At 31.8% G+C, this 19,621-nt stretch overlaps 1 protein-coding gene across 1 annotated transcript; it reads left to right on the forward strand.

Moving 5' to 3' along the window:
- Positions 1-437: 437 nt before the first annotated feature.
- Positions 438-18,255, forward strand: LOC139529036 (uncharacterized). Its single transcript, XM_071325271.1, has 5 exons — positions 438-483; positions 2,613-2,709; positions 3,283-3,432; positions 5,674-5,793; positions 18,117-18,255. Exons 1-5 carry the CDS (start codon positions 465-467, stop codon positions 18,253-18,255), a joined length of 525 nt encoding a protein of 174 aa, XP_071181372.1. The 5' UTR covers positions 438-464.
- Positions 18,256-19,621: the final 1,366 nt, after the last annotated feature.

Genomic DNA, 19,621 nt, shown 5'->3' on the forward strand with positions numbered 1-19,621 from the left:
CTTGTAGGGGACAATAAAACAAATGAAATGAAATAAAATGGAAGTCCCTAGGGGGTCACCCCACCCCCTCTTGTTTGAAAACTTGTAAACGGTCAACATCCCCACCCCTAAACCATATATATTCTTGTATGGGACAATGAAACAAATCAAATGAAATGTAGGTAAAGTCCCTGGGGGTCATCACCATCCCCTGCTGTTTGAATACTTGTAAATGGTGGAGATCCCCACTCGTAAGCCATATATATTCTTGTATGGGACAAAAAATCAAATCAAATGAACATGGGACCATATGAATGGCGAGTTATGGGAGCTTTGTTTGGGAGACTTCGTAACAGCATCCTGTTACAATTACTTCTTGTTCTAAATTAATCTTTAGATGATTGTTCACATCATGGTTGATCTTTATACGCCAAAGAATTAGTACTTTGTGTGCAGCCTCCATTCAAACGGATAACCGCATCGAAATGTCTTCTGATTCCTGCCGTAAGTCGACTTATTTGTTGCTATGGTAACATCAACCATTCCTCACGAAGGGTATTGTTTATTTCATGACTTGTTTGAATTGGGGTGTCCTTTCGTGCACTTTACGTCCAATAGTGTCCCTTATATGCTCGATATGGTTCAAATTCGGTCAACGATAGAGTCAATGATGATAAACCAAATTCCATTGGAACAGTGGATCTTTCTCCTCGATGCTAATTTTAAAACGTTGGCGAGCTCTTCACTATATTGGATACTGACAACAGTGTGTCTGTTTGTAGGCAAAGGTCCCCGAAATGGTCTTATCGCACGATAAACAGTAGCGATGAGCCGATCTCGAACAGTTCTTGCTTAAAGGCTTCTGTATGGTCATTACTCTCTTTTTAGGATTGTATTGTTTTGCAATGGGTATCCTTCTGACCAACCTTCATTATGCTTGATTTTATATAGCCGATGTTATAGGAGTCTTCTTGATCTCGGAAGGTCTTTAACATCGTTTGTTGCTAGATTTTTATCCTCAAAACGACTTATAGTGGAATGGTGAAGACCAACAATACGTGCAATTGTCGAAGCGACATACCTGCTTCTCTCATGCTGATTATCTGTCATCTTGCTACAGTTATGAGTTATAGATGACCAATTACAAGGTGTCAATCACATAACCGTATAAACTTGGTTATTTAAAGTGTTGAAAACAATGAGGATAAAACATCTGTTTTATTGTTTACGAGTACAGTAGCTGCATGTGCAGATAAGAACTTATCGAGTCGTTATTTATTGATTAAACACTGGTGATATTTAATAATGTTAAACTAGTTCTATTTCAACAAATTATATCACAAAAAAATAAAGAGTGTTTTTTTTTTAATTTGAATTTCAATTTGGTGTTGCAATACTTTTTTCCATGTGTATAGTAGAAAATGTAGTTCCACTATCTTCTTGTAGAAATTGTGATTCTGTGAAAATTGAATATCCCAATTTTAACAAGTAGATATTTGAACTCTGACTTTACTGTTCTAGTAGATATTGATATTCCCAAGTGTACTGTAACATGTCTTTGTAATTCCATTTATTATATAGTATTACACATAGATTAGAAAAAAAGAGACATGATATGATGATAAAGGAGATAACTATCAACCCAAAGTTTAAATAAAGTGAGAGTAAGCAATTATATGCAACCTTACGGCCCTTAACTATGAGAAAACCTATACCATATAGTTTGCTACAATAGGCTCCGACATGAAAATTAAGAAACACTATGATGTATGTTTGATAATATGGTGGGTGGATTCAAATTATGATCACGTTTACTAATAATGTCTCTTTGTGTAGCTAACACGATTTACATATAACGAGACTAAATACCACCGTTATACAAGTAGAAGGTTAATGTAGCTATAGAACCCCAGCTTAAATCACCATTTTACTCGGAAAACGATTGTAAGTTAGGAATATGACATTAGTTTGACAGGTTGATATAGTCGAGATTTTGTTTTTGTTAGTTTTTATGAACTCCATCGTTATGAATCTGCCTTTCAGATCTGTATCTATTTTTCACATATTTTTTTTATCATTCGTGTTATATCCGAAATTAAATTGATGGTTTTAAATGAAAAGTAAGCCACTTTACAGACATTTCATTTAAACGCAAATATCACGACGAACACAGTTACATACTAGACGATTTGAAATTTCTTAAACAAGTATTGAAGACAGTAATATTATCCCAGATTAATCCCTTTAAAGCATCATTACAAATATGTATTTCAGTTTTTCAATGAAGAAAGAAGAATTATTTATTAACATTATTAAGCCTGGACTTAATGTTAAATCGTATTTGTTTTTACGAAAATATCCTTTTTTGTTTCATTACAAAGAGTTACCTCAATTTCAGAAAGAAATCAATAGTCTTGCATTGTATCTGGTATCGTCACACTATTGTTGGCGTCAATCAATTGTTAAGACTTGCAATGTATGTATACACGTCACACTTTACCTGGAGATTTGTTAAAGTAGGGAAAGTGGATATAGATGTGGTGAATTGAAACCGTTATAAGCTTTTCTTTTAAACATACTAATAAGCAAGTAACAATAGTCTTCATTTAACAAATAATTATGTATGATTGTAGTACACGCAGCATATGCAGTTCCGTTAATCTTAGCAGTTGGGTTCATTGTCATCTTTGTTGCTGTCAGGAAATATTGTTTTGATTCAAAGAAAGTGGAGTAAGTATATATTTCTGATGTTGAGGTTGGATTTATGTAAAAATGCGCTTACGGCAAAATGTCGTTACCAATTTAAAACATTTTAAACAGTTACTTGAGGTCGAATATATTTCTATTTTCCAAAGAGATTAAACTGATGTAAAAAATATAAATTCCTTTATTATCCTGCAATGTTAAGAATGAAGTGTCAATGTGACTATGCATACGGATCTGCATTCGAATGGGAAGCTTTTGTTACATTTCTACTTTTGTGTAGAGAAACCAATCAATTTAGATATGTTAAATGTATTCTTGAACATGTATATTTCATGCACATACTTTAAGTTTTACATGAAACTGAAGTTATAAATTAATGTCTATTTCGTTTCCAAAAAAAATGTTATTTTACGTAGAAATAATGGCGTTTTCTCAGTGAAGTCTAGGTGCATTCTTTAAGAGAAATATAAAAGTTTCATTTAATTGACTGTGTAGATTGTAATTAACATTTTCATTAATCTATTAAAAAGATAGTGTTGACTTAAAAATCACATAGACTTTGGCAGTTTGAGTGTATTTTGTCATTTTCTCATTTAGAACAAATAAAGAAAGTCGATGTCTAAACCCTAAAAAACTTGATTACACACCTGTATCTGACAAAAACAACACTGCTCAAGACGTGGTATCAGAAGTGAATAGCAATGGTAAAAACATGATAAAGGAAAATAAAAGCAGCTTCAGAAACAAGTATGTTGGAAAACATGAGCTTTCACATATGATTTAAAAAACTGCTGACACTTATCTATAAGACCTACGAACAGATAAATATATTTTTATCAAACTATTTTTAACTGTTTAGTTGAATATAAACATATAAGGCGTAAGATACATTTAATAATTTTTATATATAACATATTTTTTTTTAAAATCTATAGTAACACTTCTTTCAAATGAGTTTAATATATATTTGCACTCAGGTATCGCAGATCCAATTTATTCGTTCAAAGTGTGTTAATTTACGTTTTTTGATTGATGTAAGACTTCCAATTGATATCTCATCGTGTGTTTGTCTATGTTGTGATGTTATACTATTGTTTCAGAAAAAGAGAGAAGGTTTGGTGCCATTAAAACGTTTAATCCGCTGCAAGTTCTTAGTCAGGAATCTGATGTACAGTAGTTGTTTGTGTAATTTATACGTGTTTCTCGTCTTTTTATATAGATTAGACCGTTGGTTTTCCCGTTTGAATGCTTTGATACTAGTAATTTTGGGGCCTTTTATAACTTGTTGCTCGGTGTGAGCCAAGGCTCTGTGTTGAAGGCCGTACCTTGACCTATAATGGTTTACTTTTATAAATTGCTATTTGGATGGAGAGTTGTCTCATTGGCACTCATACCACATCTTCATATATCTATAAAGAAATATCCCATCATCATCGCTACCCCCGAATTATGGACATTTTGGATTATAAGATACCATGTGTCGTATGAGTGGTAAATTACTCATTTGATTCATATTACCTATTGAGACAGGTTTTATCAGCTTATTGTCAAAGCTTTTGAACTGACATGATATATAACACGCCTATCTTGAATTGTTGTGTATAGATTAAAAAAATATTAAGAAGCTTAGCATGCTAAGGTTCCCTCGAACTGATTGACTGGAGATGAATTGGCTTTTATTTTATGTCTCTTTGGTGATATAGATCGACATGTGTTTCAGTACTTTCATATTATTGATTTTCACATAGTTGACTTGGAGTATTCCCGATAAAGGTAAACCCGATCAGCGCGTCGCATGCATGCGAGTAAAAAATTGGTATATATTTGAAACTTTAATGTTTTATCAATTTTTTTCCAGTTTTAACACCAAATCAATGCATTTTAAACATATTTTACCAAATTGATTGACAGCCAAAAAAGGGCGGTTATGTATCATTTTATGATTGCAATCCAAATGTTAGAAAAGTGTAATTTGTTTTATAAATGAGTCAATTAGACTTTTCAATGTTTGTATTATTACCACAACCTGTTATCAAGACATTTGTGAACATAATCATGAGAAAACAAATCAGAAGTATGGCTAGCCTTTTTAAAATCTGCCACTTGAAACAATTGTTAGTTCCATTGGTCAAGAAATGTTACCCTTCTACTCAGAGGAATGTCGTTTGAGAAACATTTAGTTATTCAATATTTGATAAAATATGAAAAGGATTCCTTTTGATTGAATCCCAATAATCATTTATAACATTTTTGTATACACGTTGTTAAATGGAGTATGAAATGTTCATCTGCAGAGTTCAGTAGGCTGTCAAATCTGCGATTGTGAGTTTAGGCCCTCTCCAAGCGAGGGATTGTTGACTTTTATATATATATAAGGATAATTGGATGACAAAATAAGCCAGTCTGCATAACTACATTTGACCTTACTTGTAAATTCTTTTAGATTGATATAATATCAGATGTTACTGAAATCACTGTAGAGCTAAAAACAACTACGAGCATTAGAGCGTGTGGTTTTAGTATAGTATGCACACACGAGACATGCAGTTTCTAATAAGTTTTTTTTTTGGCTTTTATGCAACATGGAATTCATATTTCAAAATTGTAGTTTGGCTATATTTTTGAAACTGTTTAATACTTATGAATGTGAAGTATGTTATGGCTAAACCAGAATATTTGGTCTTCAATGCTCTATAAGTTCAATCTTTATTTATTTGTTTTTTCTTTCACTAACGTAAAATGGTGTTTGCACTGTCTTTTATAGGCAAAACAGGCGTCAGGCGTGCACAATTTTAATCCTGATATATATGATGAGTTTATGTAAACTCAACTTTTCGAAGTAATTCCAATTTTCAGTAGAAACATTGACAATGCAGTTTATTTTGATATGGTATGTTATTGTTTGTTAGTAATTTTTGAAAATTTTCTTCACATGCGGGTATGTTACATGCATAATAACAATTAAATTTTTTTTTACAAATGTATAAGTGAAGTGAAAACTGTTGATACCAGCCAAAACAAGCCTTCTTTAATTGATATATATGATGTTCCAAGTGATACAGTATCAGACGGAATTGTGAAAGATCGAGGAAAAAATAAAGACCATGGGTATGTAATATCTTTTTAAAAATTATAAGGACACACACACAAATCTCTTGAGAAAATATATTGAAACAATCCTGTTTTTTAATTCAGATATTTCTAGGTTTCCTACTGAAATAAAAAAATAATTGTATAAGGTTTCATGGAACCCTGTGTCTGTTACTCATATGTATCCTGCTTATAAATATTTGATAACAGAATTTCATAAATGTTTATTGCCTTAACATGGTCCATTTATCAGTGCTATAAATTAAAATGAAAATCCGTTGGTCATAATTTCAGAAAATTTCGTAAAAGTCCCAAGGAATAATGTAAGTTATCTATAGACTGTCCACATTAGGTGTACAGTATGTTATTAAAGTGTACAACAAAACAACCATGATAACCAAGAATCTCTATATAATTGAAAGTAAATAGTACCAACAATATGAAAGTGCAGTACCAGAAAGATGTTTTAGAGTTAAAGTAGTGATTTCGATCGATTTAGAAGGGTGTAAAATGAGTTCATTATATGTCTGAAGCTGTCAAACAACATTGAAGCCACCTGAACAACAAACCAACCAGGTTTTGAGTAAGATTTGAAAAGTGTTTAATAATTTTGACATAGTTAATACTGAAAGTAGAAATTTTTCAGAAAAATTACTTATTGATTTAATTCTTTAATTGCTTTTATTGATATTCAAAATAAAATCAATCTCAATTATGATTTTATAATGTGCTTTTTGGTTCAAAAAATGCAAAAATAACACATATATTATCTGAAGATTATGTCAATTATAATTAACGAATGACCTCATTTCGACCTTTATTTGAAAAGTTGTATGCTCAAAATGTGACTTTTTAAGCCGTTTCAATTTTTATGAGTAAGGGACCGTTCAATATTTACCAGATGGATGGGCCGGTGCATTCTTAATATTGTTTCATTAAAAAAGTTCATGCCCATCCTTTTAAATTCTGAAAAAAAGTGCTTGCACATCTAAAAAAATCTATAAAAAAGTCCTTGCCCCTCAAAAATTATAAGACAATCAAAAATGATATAGGTTCTTTTTCTGTTTTAAAGTTTTTAAATTTTTATGTCTTGAAATCAAGAATCAAGAAATCAGGGACAATAACTCTTGGACTAGCAAACATATTATCATATGTTGAATTATTAATTATTGTTCTAATAATAGAGCATGTTTATAGTTCAATAATCAATGTCCCTTTATCTATTCTACTTTTCTAAAAAGAAATTATGGTCTTTTTAAGCAAATACAGGCAGACATATTTTTGACTTTCATGCAGCCTTTTTAGCCTATCAATTAATTCCCTAAATTTGACAGCTAAACACCAAACTATCAAACAACCTAGCATTCTGTAAGATCAATATATAAATGAGATAGCTGTAGAGTTATATGAAAATCTAAGTTGATTTGAAAAATGTGTGAAAAAATTTGAAGGTGACCATCAGAATTTAGTCTAAACTTAAAATTGTAGCTTTTTTCAACCTTTTAACAAAATCCATAAAATGACAGCAAAAAAAAAAAAACAAAGAACTTAACAGCCTGGCATTTAGTAAGATCAATATAAAAATGATATAGCAGTAGAGTTTTATGAAAATGCAAGTTGTTTTGAGCTTTTTTTTAACCTTTTTATCAAATCCATAAGAATGACAGCAACACACCAAACTACCAAAATATTTGGCATTCTATAAGATCAATATATAAATGAAATAGCTGTAAAGTTTAATGAAAATCCATGTTGATTTGCAAAAGTTATAAACAAATTTAAAGATGACTATCTTGATTTAGCCTAAACTGAAAATTTGAGCTTTTTTTTTAACCTTTTTATTTAATCCGTAAGAATGACAGAATACACCAAACTACAAATCAACTTGGCATTCTGTAAGTTTAATGTATAAGTGAAATAGCTGTAGAGTTTTATGAAAATCCATGTTGATTTAAAAAAGTTATAAAAAAATTAAAGATGACTTTCTAGATTCAGCCTAAACTTAAAATTTTAGCTTTTTTTTTAGCTATTTATAAAATCCATAAAAATGACAACAATACACCAAAGTAACAAACAAACTTGCTTTCTGTAAGATCAATATATAATTGAGATAGCTATAAAGATTTATGAAAATCCAAGTTGATTTAAAAAAGATATAAACAAAATTAACGGTGACTATCTGAATTTAGCCTAAAATGAAAATTTGAGCTTTTTTTTCTTACCTATTAATTAAATCCATAAATTTTAAAGCAATACACCTAACTACCAAACAACCTAGCTTTCTATAAGATCAATATATATATGAGATAGCTGTAGAGTTTTATGAAAATCCAAGGTGAATTGTGAAAGTTATAAATTTTTTTAAAGTTGACTATCAGAATTTAGCCATACCTGAAAATTTGAGCTTTTTTTTTTTTAACCTATTAATTAAATCCATAAATTTAACAGCAATACACCAAACTATTAAACAACTTGGTATTCTATATTTTTAGGTCAAAATAATTTAAAAGATAGTTCGAACAAAAACATTCTAGCTTTTTTATTCCTTAATTAAATCCTTAAAATTGACTGAAATGAACCAAGCTACCAGTTTGTTGAGACATGTTTTGAGTGCCTGCAAAAGAAATTTCCTACACACCGATTAAATTGATAGTCAAATTTTTCCTGTAAAATATGTTCTGGCCCATCCACTAGATATTTAAAAAAAAGTTCTCGCCCATCCAAATATTTCCACTAAAAAAGTGCTTGCCCCGCCCCATTTTGCACCGGCCCATCCATCTGATAAATATTGAACGGTCCCTAAGATCTTATAGTAGAGTGTCCATTATCGAAAAAGACGTCTAGTTAACGAGTTTAAGTAAACGGATAACACACGGCTATATTGATATGCAAACTATTGGAAAATCATGATAATTTCCAATCAAGAATGTCGTCGTAAGCTCCCGTGGTCACGTTTTTCAAAATTTTGTGGTTTCTTAGGGTACCCAAAGATACATCATCATACAGGCCATCTTCAACACGAAAAATAAAATTATTGCTTTCTATGTTATTTGCTCAAATGATACTAATCATTTAGCTTAAAAATTAAATTTATCATATAACGAAAACTGAAAAGATTCATATAGTTAAAGTATAAGTATTTCATGATTTTAGTAAGACTATTTTTTTTCGCTGAAATTGATCACATTTTGAATTAAAGAAAATTTATTGCGTGTTACTTTCACGGGATTTTTTCTTGGATTACATCAATACGACATGGTTCATATGTGTGCCAAATATCTTTCATATAATGTTAATCGGTGAGAAGAAAATAGCAATTTAAAACACAAAACTTAGTGATAATTCTGTCTTGATTCAAACACGCCTTTTCTCGTACCGTTAATCGTTTTGTAGATTACACTATCATATTAACTAGGACAATTATCACTAACATCATTTCTCTTTTTTGTTTGTTGTATGGTCAATTTGTATATTTGGTAAAGTCCAGTTAGTTTGAAGATCGTTGTTTTGTAATAGGAAATATGTTTTGTTGGTTTCTATATCTTTAATTTTTTTTTAATTGATAGTTTTGTTATAATTGTAATATACAAATCAAATCCTTCGGTCACGTTTCAAACCCGGAATATTGCACACATTCACAGTCCTGTTAAACCATGCCCATCAAGCCCGAAACGAAGTAGGAATGAAATATAATGGGAAAAGTGTTTTATATGTCAGGGTTCTGCTACTCAATTGTTTATTAATATGCGAGGAAATAGCACAAACAAAAGCTTAATCGAGTATATGTAACTAAAGATTTTAGTTTATTGCATTATGCTTTAGACCTAGACCACCTTTGTACTGATGATTACAAAATGTTGTACCACCATTCTTGCTATAAATCTTACACTAGCAGACACAACTGCAGTTATTTTAAAGCTGAATCAAGTTATTGTTCTTGTTCGTCTGTAGAAGTGTTTCAGGTCATATATAGAAGGTCGTCAAATTCCTGACTGGAGAACAAGCAGGCCTTAATCTGATTTCTTGGCGAATCGATTGTTTAGCATCATGATAGATCAACAGTCACCATGATACATGAGGAAGTCATATCATAAGTAGCACTTCCAAGGACCCTAAATAAGCTCAGAAGGAGTAATCAGGTTTTAAGAAATATTTTGTACGCCCGATGAAGTAGATACTCGCATGATTTTACATGCTCTTCATGTAGACAAAGAGTTCGCTGTAAAAGGAATCAAGGGTATGATGACAATAAAGTCACAAGATACAGATTGTTTTCGTGTTTTTGCCATGCTGTCGTCTGCATGTCTTCATTTTATAAGTTTTAAATGTTCCTTTGGTTTCTCGCTCCTTTTTTGTTTGCAATTGTTTGTAAAAAAAACATCGGTGATGTACATAACCCTCTCCTTTATCATATTTTTAAAATACTTGTAAACATTATAGCCAATTGTTGCTCATTTAATCATCTGTATATGATTAAATGGCCCGATTGGGGTGTTTTACCTGTTTCTAATAGACGGTTTGTTTTAAAAACTTAACCCTCCCCCTTTTGTTCTGTTTGCAGTAATTTTTACTTCTGTAAGGCAAAGCTATACACAGAGATTTATATTCAACCTTGTTCCACGTTAATTTCGAAACAAATTATTCATATATACATTTTCACATCCAAAAACAGAAATTTCAATATTTACCTAGAAATTGACGAACACCTTGATATCAAAAGACGTGAAAAACGCATTTTGTTTTCGACAAATGATTAAAGTTAAAAAAACGTGACCACGGCAGACAACGACGACATCGATATTTCGCTGAGGATTGTTCTCCTCTTTCCAGTGATATAAAATATAGCCGTGTGTTATTCCGTATAGGCAAATCGATCAAATTTTTTGATTGGGCACCCTACTATTAACTGTTTTACTATCTTATAGATATTCATTTTGAAATATGTGTGTTAATAATCTAGTATTTAATTTCATGAGATAAAAGTTGTACCTTGAAAATTTCAGATATTAATATGAAATATAGACAAAGTTTACATCAGATGGCTATTATTGTTTAAGCCCCTTTGTTATATAGTTCGGCTGGTGTTTCACCCATCGCTTAATCTATTTTTGGTTTGAGCGCTTCGGATAGATTCACACTGTTATATTCATATTCTGAACTCTGAGTCTAGACACAATAGATCAACACATTAATTGACTATGTTGAATTTACAAAACGTATTGTTCTTCTTTAACTTTTAATATACGACCGCCAGTCGTTCGAAAATTGATATGACGATGTCTGCGACGGCGTCCGGAGACATTTTGTTCGCAAACAATAACTTAAATAGAAATTTATGAATTTCTATGACGTTTGAGCACAAAGTTCTTTATCACTATAGAAAGATTGAGATTTGTTTTAGGGTATTGTTTTCGCCGTTTTGAATTTATTAAAAAAAGATAAGAAATACAACAAGCATTTTTACATAAATTGGGTCGTGGTCAATAACTTGAGAATGGATATAGGGAATATGTCAAAGAATAACAACCCGACCAAAAAAGCAGATAAAAAGTTTATGAGTAAGGTATCTAAAGCAGACGAAGACAACCAATTCGTTCTCAACGCAGAGAGAAACTCCATTACCCAGAGTTGGGCCTCAGTTGGCCTCTTAATAAAAATGTGTACTAGTTCAGTAAAAATGGACGTCATACTAAACTCCAAAACACATAAATGACCTGAAATTTAAAAACTTACACAAGACGAACAAAGACTAGAGTCTCTGGAATAGAGACAGGGTGTAAACAATACAGCCGGGTGAATCATGTTTTGTGATATCCCAATGCTATGTTTATTTTTTATGCTAAGATCCTATGAGGGAATCTATATTAATACCAAAACATGCAATCCTTAATGACGTGACAACAGTATCGTAACTATATCCATGCTGAATAAATCTGTTTGAAGGTTTAGCTAGGTTTTAAAGTGAATGCCGAAATTCGTGTGCTTTGTAAGGAATATTACCATAAAAGATTGGATGAGAAATACCCTTCTAGATCACTATGAAATTTTACCACAAGGTATGATATCATAATAGGAGGGTTTGAATTTTTTTTATGGTTATTGTAGTTTTTTGGCAATTATTTTTTTGAATTGCAGACAAAAGGTTCTAGACTATCGTTGGAAGGTTGGGATGAATATTTTGAAGTTATTGTCGTTTAGGTGATTAGTAATAAGGAGTCAAAAAAGACAAACAAAATCTGTTTTTCTAATTCACGAATAATAACTTGAGAATAAGTGTATGAATCAGTTTTAAAATTTGCCACATAGTTTCTTGCCAGTTACTTCAATAAAGTTCTATGGAATGCCATGAAATTGTTACCTTATGTTCATGAAAGAAATATAATACTTTTCAATACATTTGCTATACAGTGCTTATATCTTTACCAGTTTAAATGGGTTAAATTGAGAAAGGAAATGGTTAATGTATCAAAGCAACAACAACCCGACCATAGAGCAGACAACAGCTGAAAGCCACCAATGGGGTTAACTTATATGTCTTCGTAAAAAGATACTCTGATAAGTTGATTATAACCGTGTATCTAGAAATTAGATTTTTAGCTCTGCTTTCCTGTTTACAAAACTTTTTGAGTTTTAAGAAAAACTAAGGATTTTCTTATCCCAGGCATAGATTCCCTTAGCCGTATTTGGCACAACTTTTTGGACTTTTGGATCCTCAATGCTATTCAACTTTGTGCTTGTTTGGCTTTATAAATATTTTGATATGAGCGTCACTGATGAGTCTTATGTAGACGAAACGCGCGTCTGGCTTACTTATAATCCTGGTACATGTGATAACTGTTTACACCACTGGGTCGATGCCACTGCTGGTAGACGTTTCGTCCCCGAGGGTATCACCAGCCCAGTAGTCAACATGAATATCAATAATGTGGTCATTTTTATAAATTTCCTGTTTACAAAATTTTTCGAATTTTACGAAAAACTAAGGATTTTCTTATCCCAGGCGTAGATTACCTTAGCCGTAGTTGGCACAACTTTTTGGACTTTTGGATCCTCAATGCTCTTCAACTTTGTACTTGTTTGGCTTTATAAATATTTTGATATGAGCGTCACTGATGAATCTTATGTAGACGAAACGCGCGTTTGGCGTACTAAATTATAATCCTGGTACATTTGATAACTGTTTACACCACTCTATCGATGCCACTGCTGGTGGATGTTTCGTCCCCGAGGGTATCACCAGCCCAGTAGTCAACATTTCGATGTTGACATGAATATCAATAATGTGGTCATTTTTTTAATTTCCTTTTTACAAAACATTTTGAATTTACGAAAAACTAAGGATTTTCTTAGCCCAGGCATAGATTACCTTAGCCGTAGTTGGCACAACTTTTAGGACTTTTGGATCCTCAATGCTCTTCAACTTTGTACTTGTTTGGCTTTATGAATATTTTGATATGAGCGTCACTAATGAGTCTTATGTAGACGAAACGCGCGTCTAGCGTACTAAATTATAATCCTGGTACATTTGATAACTGTTTACACCACTTGGTCGATGCCACTGCTGGTGGACGTTTTGTCCCCGAGGGTATCACCAGCCCAGTAGTCAACATTTCGATATCGACATGAATATCAATAATGTGGTCATTTTTATAAATTTCCTGTTTACAAAACTTTTTGAATTTTACGAAAAACTAAGGATTTTCTTATCCCAGGCGTAGATTACCTTAGCCGTATTTGGCAGAACTTTTTGGACTTTTGGATCCTCAATGCTCTTCGACTTTGTACTTGTTTGGCTTTATAAATATTTTGATATGAGCGTCACTGATGAGTCTTGTGTAGACGAAACGCGCGTCTTGCGTTCTAAATTATAATCCTGGTACATTTTATAACTGTTTACACCACTGGGTCGATGCCACTGCTGCTGGACGTTTCGTCCCCGAGGGTATCACCAGCCCAGTAGTCAACATTTCGATGTTGACATGCATATCAATAATGTGGTCATTTTTATAAACTTCCTGTTTACAAAACGTTTTGAATTTTACGAAACACTAAGGATTTTCTTATCCCAGGCATAGATTACCTTAGCCGTATTTGGCACAACTTTTTGGACTTTTGGATCCTCAATGCTCTTCAACTTTGTGCTTGTTTGGCTTTATAAATATTTTGATATGAGCGTCACTAATGAGTCTTATGTAGACGAAACGCAAGTTTGGCGTACTAAATTATAATCCTGGTACATTTGATAACTGTTTACACCACTCTGTCGATGCCACTGCTGGTGGACGTTTCGTCCCCGAGGGTATCACCAGCCCAGTAGTCAACATTTCGATGTTGACATGAATATCAATAATGTGGTCATTTTTTTATAAATTTCCTGTTTACAAAACTTTTTGAATTTTACGAAAACTAGAATTTTCTTATCCCAGGCATAGATTACCTTAGCCGTAGTTGGCACAACTTTTTGGACTTTTGGATCCTCAATGCTCATCAACTTTGTACTTGCTTGGCTTTATAAATATTTTGATATGAGCGTCACTGATGAGTCTTATGTAGACGAAACGCGCGTCTTGCGTTCTAAATTATAATCCTGGTACATTTGATAACTGTTTACACCACTGGGTCGATGCCACTGCTGCTGGACGTTTTGTCCCCGAGGGTATCACCAGCTGCCCAGTAGTCAACATTTCGATGTTGACATGCATATCAATAATGTGGTCATTTTTATAAATTTCCTGTTTACAAAACTTTTTGAATTTTACGAAAAACTAAGGATTTTCTTATCCCAGTCGTAGATTACCTTAGCCGTAGTTGGCACAATTTTTTGGACTTTTGGATCCTCAATGCTCTTCAACTTTGTACTTGTTTGTTTTATGTAGACGAAACTTGCGTCTGGTGTACTAAATTATAATCCTTGTACATTTGATAACTGTTATAATAAGTCTATTTTGTGTTTTTAAGAGTTCAAAATTAAACTTGTTTTTATTTGTGTTCTTTGATATGTTCATTCTAACTGTGTATTAAGAATCTTAAAATTTAGGACCTTTCTTCAAATAGATTTCAAAGGGTCCAAAATTACACTTTGTCTGATTGAAAACAAGAATTAAATTCACGGGGTTTTTTGATATACTGAATCAAACTGTGTTTTCTGATTTAAGACCGGTTGTTCAAATTACTCTATATAAAAGTCTTAAGGGTCCGAAATTACAATTTGTTGATTGTTACCAAGTTTTTTTACCGGATTTGTTATCACATAAGCAACACGACTGGTGCATGTGGATCAGGATCTGCTTACCCTTCCGGAGCACCTGTGATCACCCCTAGTTTTTGGTGGGGTTCGTGTTGTTTATTCTTTAGTTTTCTGTGTTTTGTCATGTGTGCTGTTGTTTGTCTGTATGTCTTTTTTCGTTTTTGGCCATGGCGTTGTCAGTTTGTTTTGGATTTATGAGTTTGACTGTCCCTTTGGTATCTCTGGTCCCAATTTTAGATAAAGCGTTTTTTGATATGCTGAATCTAAGCATGTTTCAAGATTTTTTTGAAGGGTACAATTTTCAAATTTGTCTAAACAATATCCTTTGAGATTTTCTTAATTTTCATTTATTTGAAAATTGGATGGCATATTCCTAGAGGGACATTTGCTGTGAAGTTGATGTTCAACAAATCGCCTAAAATTCTCATATTTGATTTATAACCATGTAAAACATTTTCACAAATAACAAGAGTCTTAAATAAACAATTTACAGGGCATGGGCTCGATAATATGTAGCTTCGTTTCCTGTGTATTCTGTTCTAGACGTCATCTACGAATAACTATCCAGTTAACCACACAAGACCTCCGATGGTCATATAAGCGATATAAACATGGATATAGATATGAATATATAGGAACACGTGCCATTGTGTTTTCTAGGTCTATTTAATTTTTATTATAGATTAATAACATATGTAAACCATTTTTTCCTTTAAAAATGTCCTGTACCAAGTCAGGAATATGGCCATTGTTATATTATAGTTCGTTTCTGTGTGTGTTACATTTTAACGTTGCGTCGTTTGTTTTCTCTTATTTTTGAGTGTATATTCACATTGCGATAAGACGTGTCACGGTACTTGTCTATCCCAAATTCATGTATTTGGTTTTGATGTTATACTTGTTATTCTCGTGGGATTTTGTCTGATGCTTGGTCCGTTTCTGTGTGTGTTACAATGTAGTGTTGTGTCGTTGTTCTTCTCTTATGTTTGGTGCGTTTCCCTCAGTTTTAGTTTGTTACCCCGATTTTGTTTTTTGTCCATGGATTTATGAGTTTGAACAGCGGTATACTACTGTTGCCTTTATTAATCGTAATTTTTGTGCTGTATAAGAAGATTTGTTTTGTGGATCCAATCAGTCAATCAGATGATTTACCTTTGTTTCACTTTCAATGTTGACAGTACTTTAAATAACTGATACGCATCATGCATTAGTTATCCAGCTCTAATTTAGGGATTACATTTAAGTTCTCATGAATATGGATTAATGAGGTCGAATTATTTATTTTGACAAAATTGAAACATAATTGCCGCTAAAACCGAATTATTTTTTCAATATTTCACTTTTATTAATGAATGACACAAACAAATTATCTTCTAGATATTTTATATATTTCGTATCTAATGTTTGATACATGTTACAGTCGGAATCCTACATTTTATCAATAAACAATTATAAATGACCTCTTCCGTAACATAACATCAATTGTCTACAGCACTCAAAATATGTTAAAAGATATATCATTTATTATTAACGTGACAGTAATATTGTCATCGAAATATACGAATATCAATCAACTTCAATGGTAAGTTAAGCCTTTCCCTGATATACTTTTAAAAGACTATTAATTTCTTCTATTTATTTATATTGTTGACATTTTTCAAAGGGAAATAACTTAAACCACAATTGAATGATAATCCAATCGAAAACGCGCAAATAAATGTCACCCTTTGGTGTAACTTTTAAGAACAATTGTAATCACAGTAGTAAAACTGCAGTTCGTTATGATATAATTTTATTATCCTTTTAATTTATATATAAGGTCAAGTGTTCAATTTTAATAACCTACTGCCATTGGTCTGCAAAAAAAAAAAGAATTCTAAACAATAACAATTTCTTATTCGCAACCTTGTTATAACAATATTTAACTTAACTTTCAATACATTTTAATAATCAAATGGTGACAAAGTCGTAACTTCACTACTAACCGTGTATTGAAATAAGCCCCGCCCTCCTACTTACCTAATATGGAACATACAAGGTCTCCACGTGGACGATTTTAACCAATCATATTCCTAGAAATGTATTGGAGGTAAGATAATATTTCATATCAACTGCATCAATACTAACTATCTAACAACGGCATTAGAAAAGAATGAACCCCTTTCTCATCACAAAAAGTCACAATATTTAATATTTTTTAAATCATTACCTGATGACAAATATGCCTCAACTACAAATCCATCTGTATCCAACTTGCAGCAATATCAAACATCTGAGTTTCAAATCAGTTACAGCATAAACCAAAACAAAGATATTGAGCATTTTGATAACTGAGCTCATATTGTCCATGAACATGCATAAAGTATACGGATAAATTTAGATATGCAAACGCCTTACGATAGAGCAAAAGGTAGAATATATCTGAAAAATAAAAAGTTAAAATATTCAAGTTTGCCATAGGCTTTTAGTCTAAAGTCGTTGGTATGTGTCAATATAGTTGAAAAAATCATGATCTGCAGCAGAAATCCAAGCTTTGGTAGTTGTTTAATATCAAGCTCACAACGATAAAGTTTAGATGCATGAGCTCGCTAAAATAAGAATACTAGTAAATCATTGACAAGATATGATAAATATATGTATGAAACCAAAATTCTATCATTCTGAAAGTTATTTTTTTTATTTTTGAGAGAGTTTTGTAATAGTTTTGTTCGTATAAGAACACATACAAGTTTGCTAATAAGGGTGCACAATATGTACACATTGGAACATCGGCTGTTTGTTGTAAAATAAACCCACTTACTCAAACAAATGTTTTCTCGTAAAAAAGTCGAGATTTTTTTATGGTATCAACCTCGGAAGCATGCTGAACTTCACAAAATAAGAATTTTGGTGACATTAAGAAGAAAAATCTTAAATGAAACAATGAAGTCAAACTTTCAAATGACCATGGATATTGATAGTGCCGAACGTATGAAAAAAAAAGAAGTTTAATATGTTTTTGTGTTTAGAAACTGCAGTTAAACATAGATAACAGATACTTTTAGTATATTGATTTGTAATAAAATTATTATTATTTTTATTTTTATTCTTTCAGTGTTTCAGATCAAGATGCAATTTATTCTGAAGTGTTTAATCAGGTGAACATGAAAAGTGAAATTTCCAAAGCTCGAACGTCAGTACTTCTTGATAATGTAGATCATGACGGCGTTTGTGTAGAACAATGCCATGTCTGAGTTCTACGACTCGGCAGTGGCTGATTGGTTAGTTGAAAAGACTTTATTTTAATCATTTCTCACTATGTCAGGCAATAAATATTCTCATATGTACAATAGTCAGATTGTCTGTTACTATACAAATTATTTAAACATACATATTCATTTTCAATTCAAAGTATTTAAAAATATTTAAAAAGTATTTATCAAATGGAAAGTTGACGGTGTTTTATTTAAAAGTTTGTTAGTGTATCCCCCAAAATAATTTATTTATCTTCTCTTGATAATTCAATTTTGTGTTTTTTATAATCTCATACCACAAAGTTAACATGTGGTGAATTTTTATAATACAAACTTGTAGAAAGAAGGTACTACATGCAGTTACCAATTTTCAACGACAAGTAGAAAATATCCGTAGTTGACTCATTGGTGAGCATATGTACAATAACGATCAACTAAAATATTACCGATTTCAATTTCAACAGTTGGAACCTTTGATACAGTAGCTCCAGTTAGCCCCTATTAAATACACATATTAATACAGCTCACTATGTAAAGGTTGTAGTTTTAAATCTGTAAAAACCTTAAGCGGGACAAACTTTGCACACTAGCCTGTACAAATATCCCCCTAAAAAAGCCAAAAAAAAAAAAAACCCCACACGTTAACAAACATACAACAAACAAACAAATAAAATTATAAAGTTTAACGTACTTCATGTTGCAAAATGAAAATGATAGCAAGTTATAAAAACTGCATTTATAGGTGCTACTCAGTTGTTACATATAAATGGAAACACGAAATTGAGAGATGCAGTGATCTTTTTGACTTTTGTTATGTTTTAAAGGGACTTAATTCTTAGTGATTATGGTTTATGCATTTCGCAAATTAATGTAAATAGAGTTTCTGCAAAATATCCAATTATTACGTAGAGGGGTATTGTTATTTTGTAATTATACAATTTTGTTTTGATCATGTTATGATTTTCGATTTTTGTCAATGTCTTCCTTATAATTGAATGAATGTGTTCATTTAACTTTAACTTTTTATTGGTCTGTCATTTGATATTAATCATGTGTTTGGTTTTCCAAAATTGTATTGACTTTAGCGCCACTGATGAGTCTTTTTTTAGATGAAACATGGATCTGGCGTACACAATTTTAAGTGTCTGTCGTAAAAAGTTATAAGCCTATGTTATTTTATTCTGTTTCTACCAATATCAATGTGTTAAATTTTACCACCAATTTGTTCAATATTACTATCAAGGTATTTGCCTGATGTGTTTAAAAATTAAACTAGTCAAAATTCAAATTCAAAAGCAGTACAGCTCATATAATTTACACAAATTATACATAAATAATAGCATCAGTGATTAACAACATAATTATT

This window comes from Mytilus edulis, chromosome 6, assembly GCF_963676685.1.
Source record: "Mytilus edulis chromosome 6, xbMytEdul2.2, whole genome shotgun sequence".
Taxonomy (NCBI): domain Eukaryota; kingdom Metazoa; phylum Mollusca; class Bivalvia; order Mytilida; family Mytilidae; genus Mytilus; species Mytilus edulis.

Bases quoted from the DNA above. Each gene is read 5' to 3' on its own strand.
- LOC139529036 (XM_071325271.1), top strand. The intron at 3,433-5,673 runs GTATGTTGGAAA...CAAATGTATAAG, and splicing joins AAAAGCAGCTTCAGAAACAA to TGAAGTGAAAACTGTTGATA. The intron at 5,794-18,116 runs GTATGTAATATC...TTATTCTTTCAG, and splicing joins GGAAAAAATAAAGACCATGG to TGTTTCAGATCAAGATGCAA.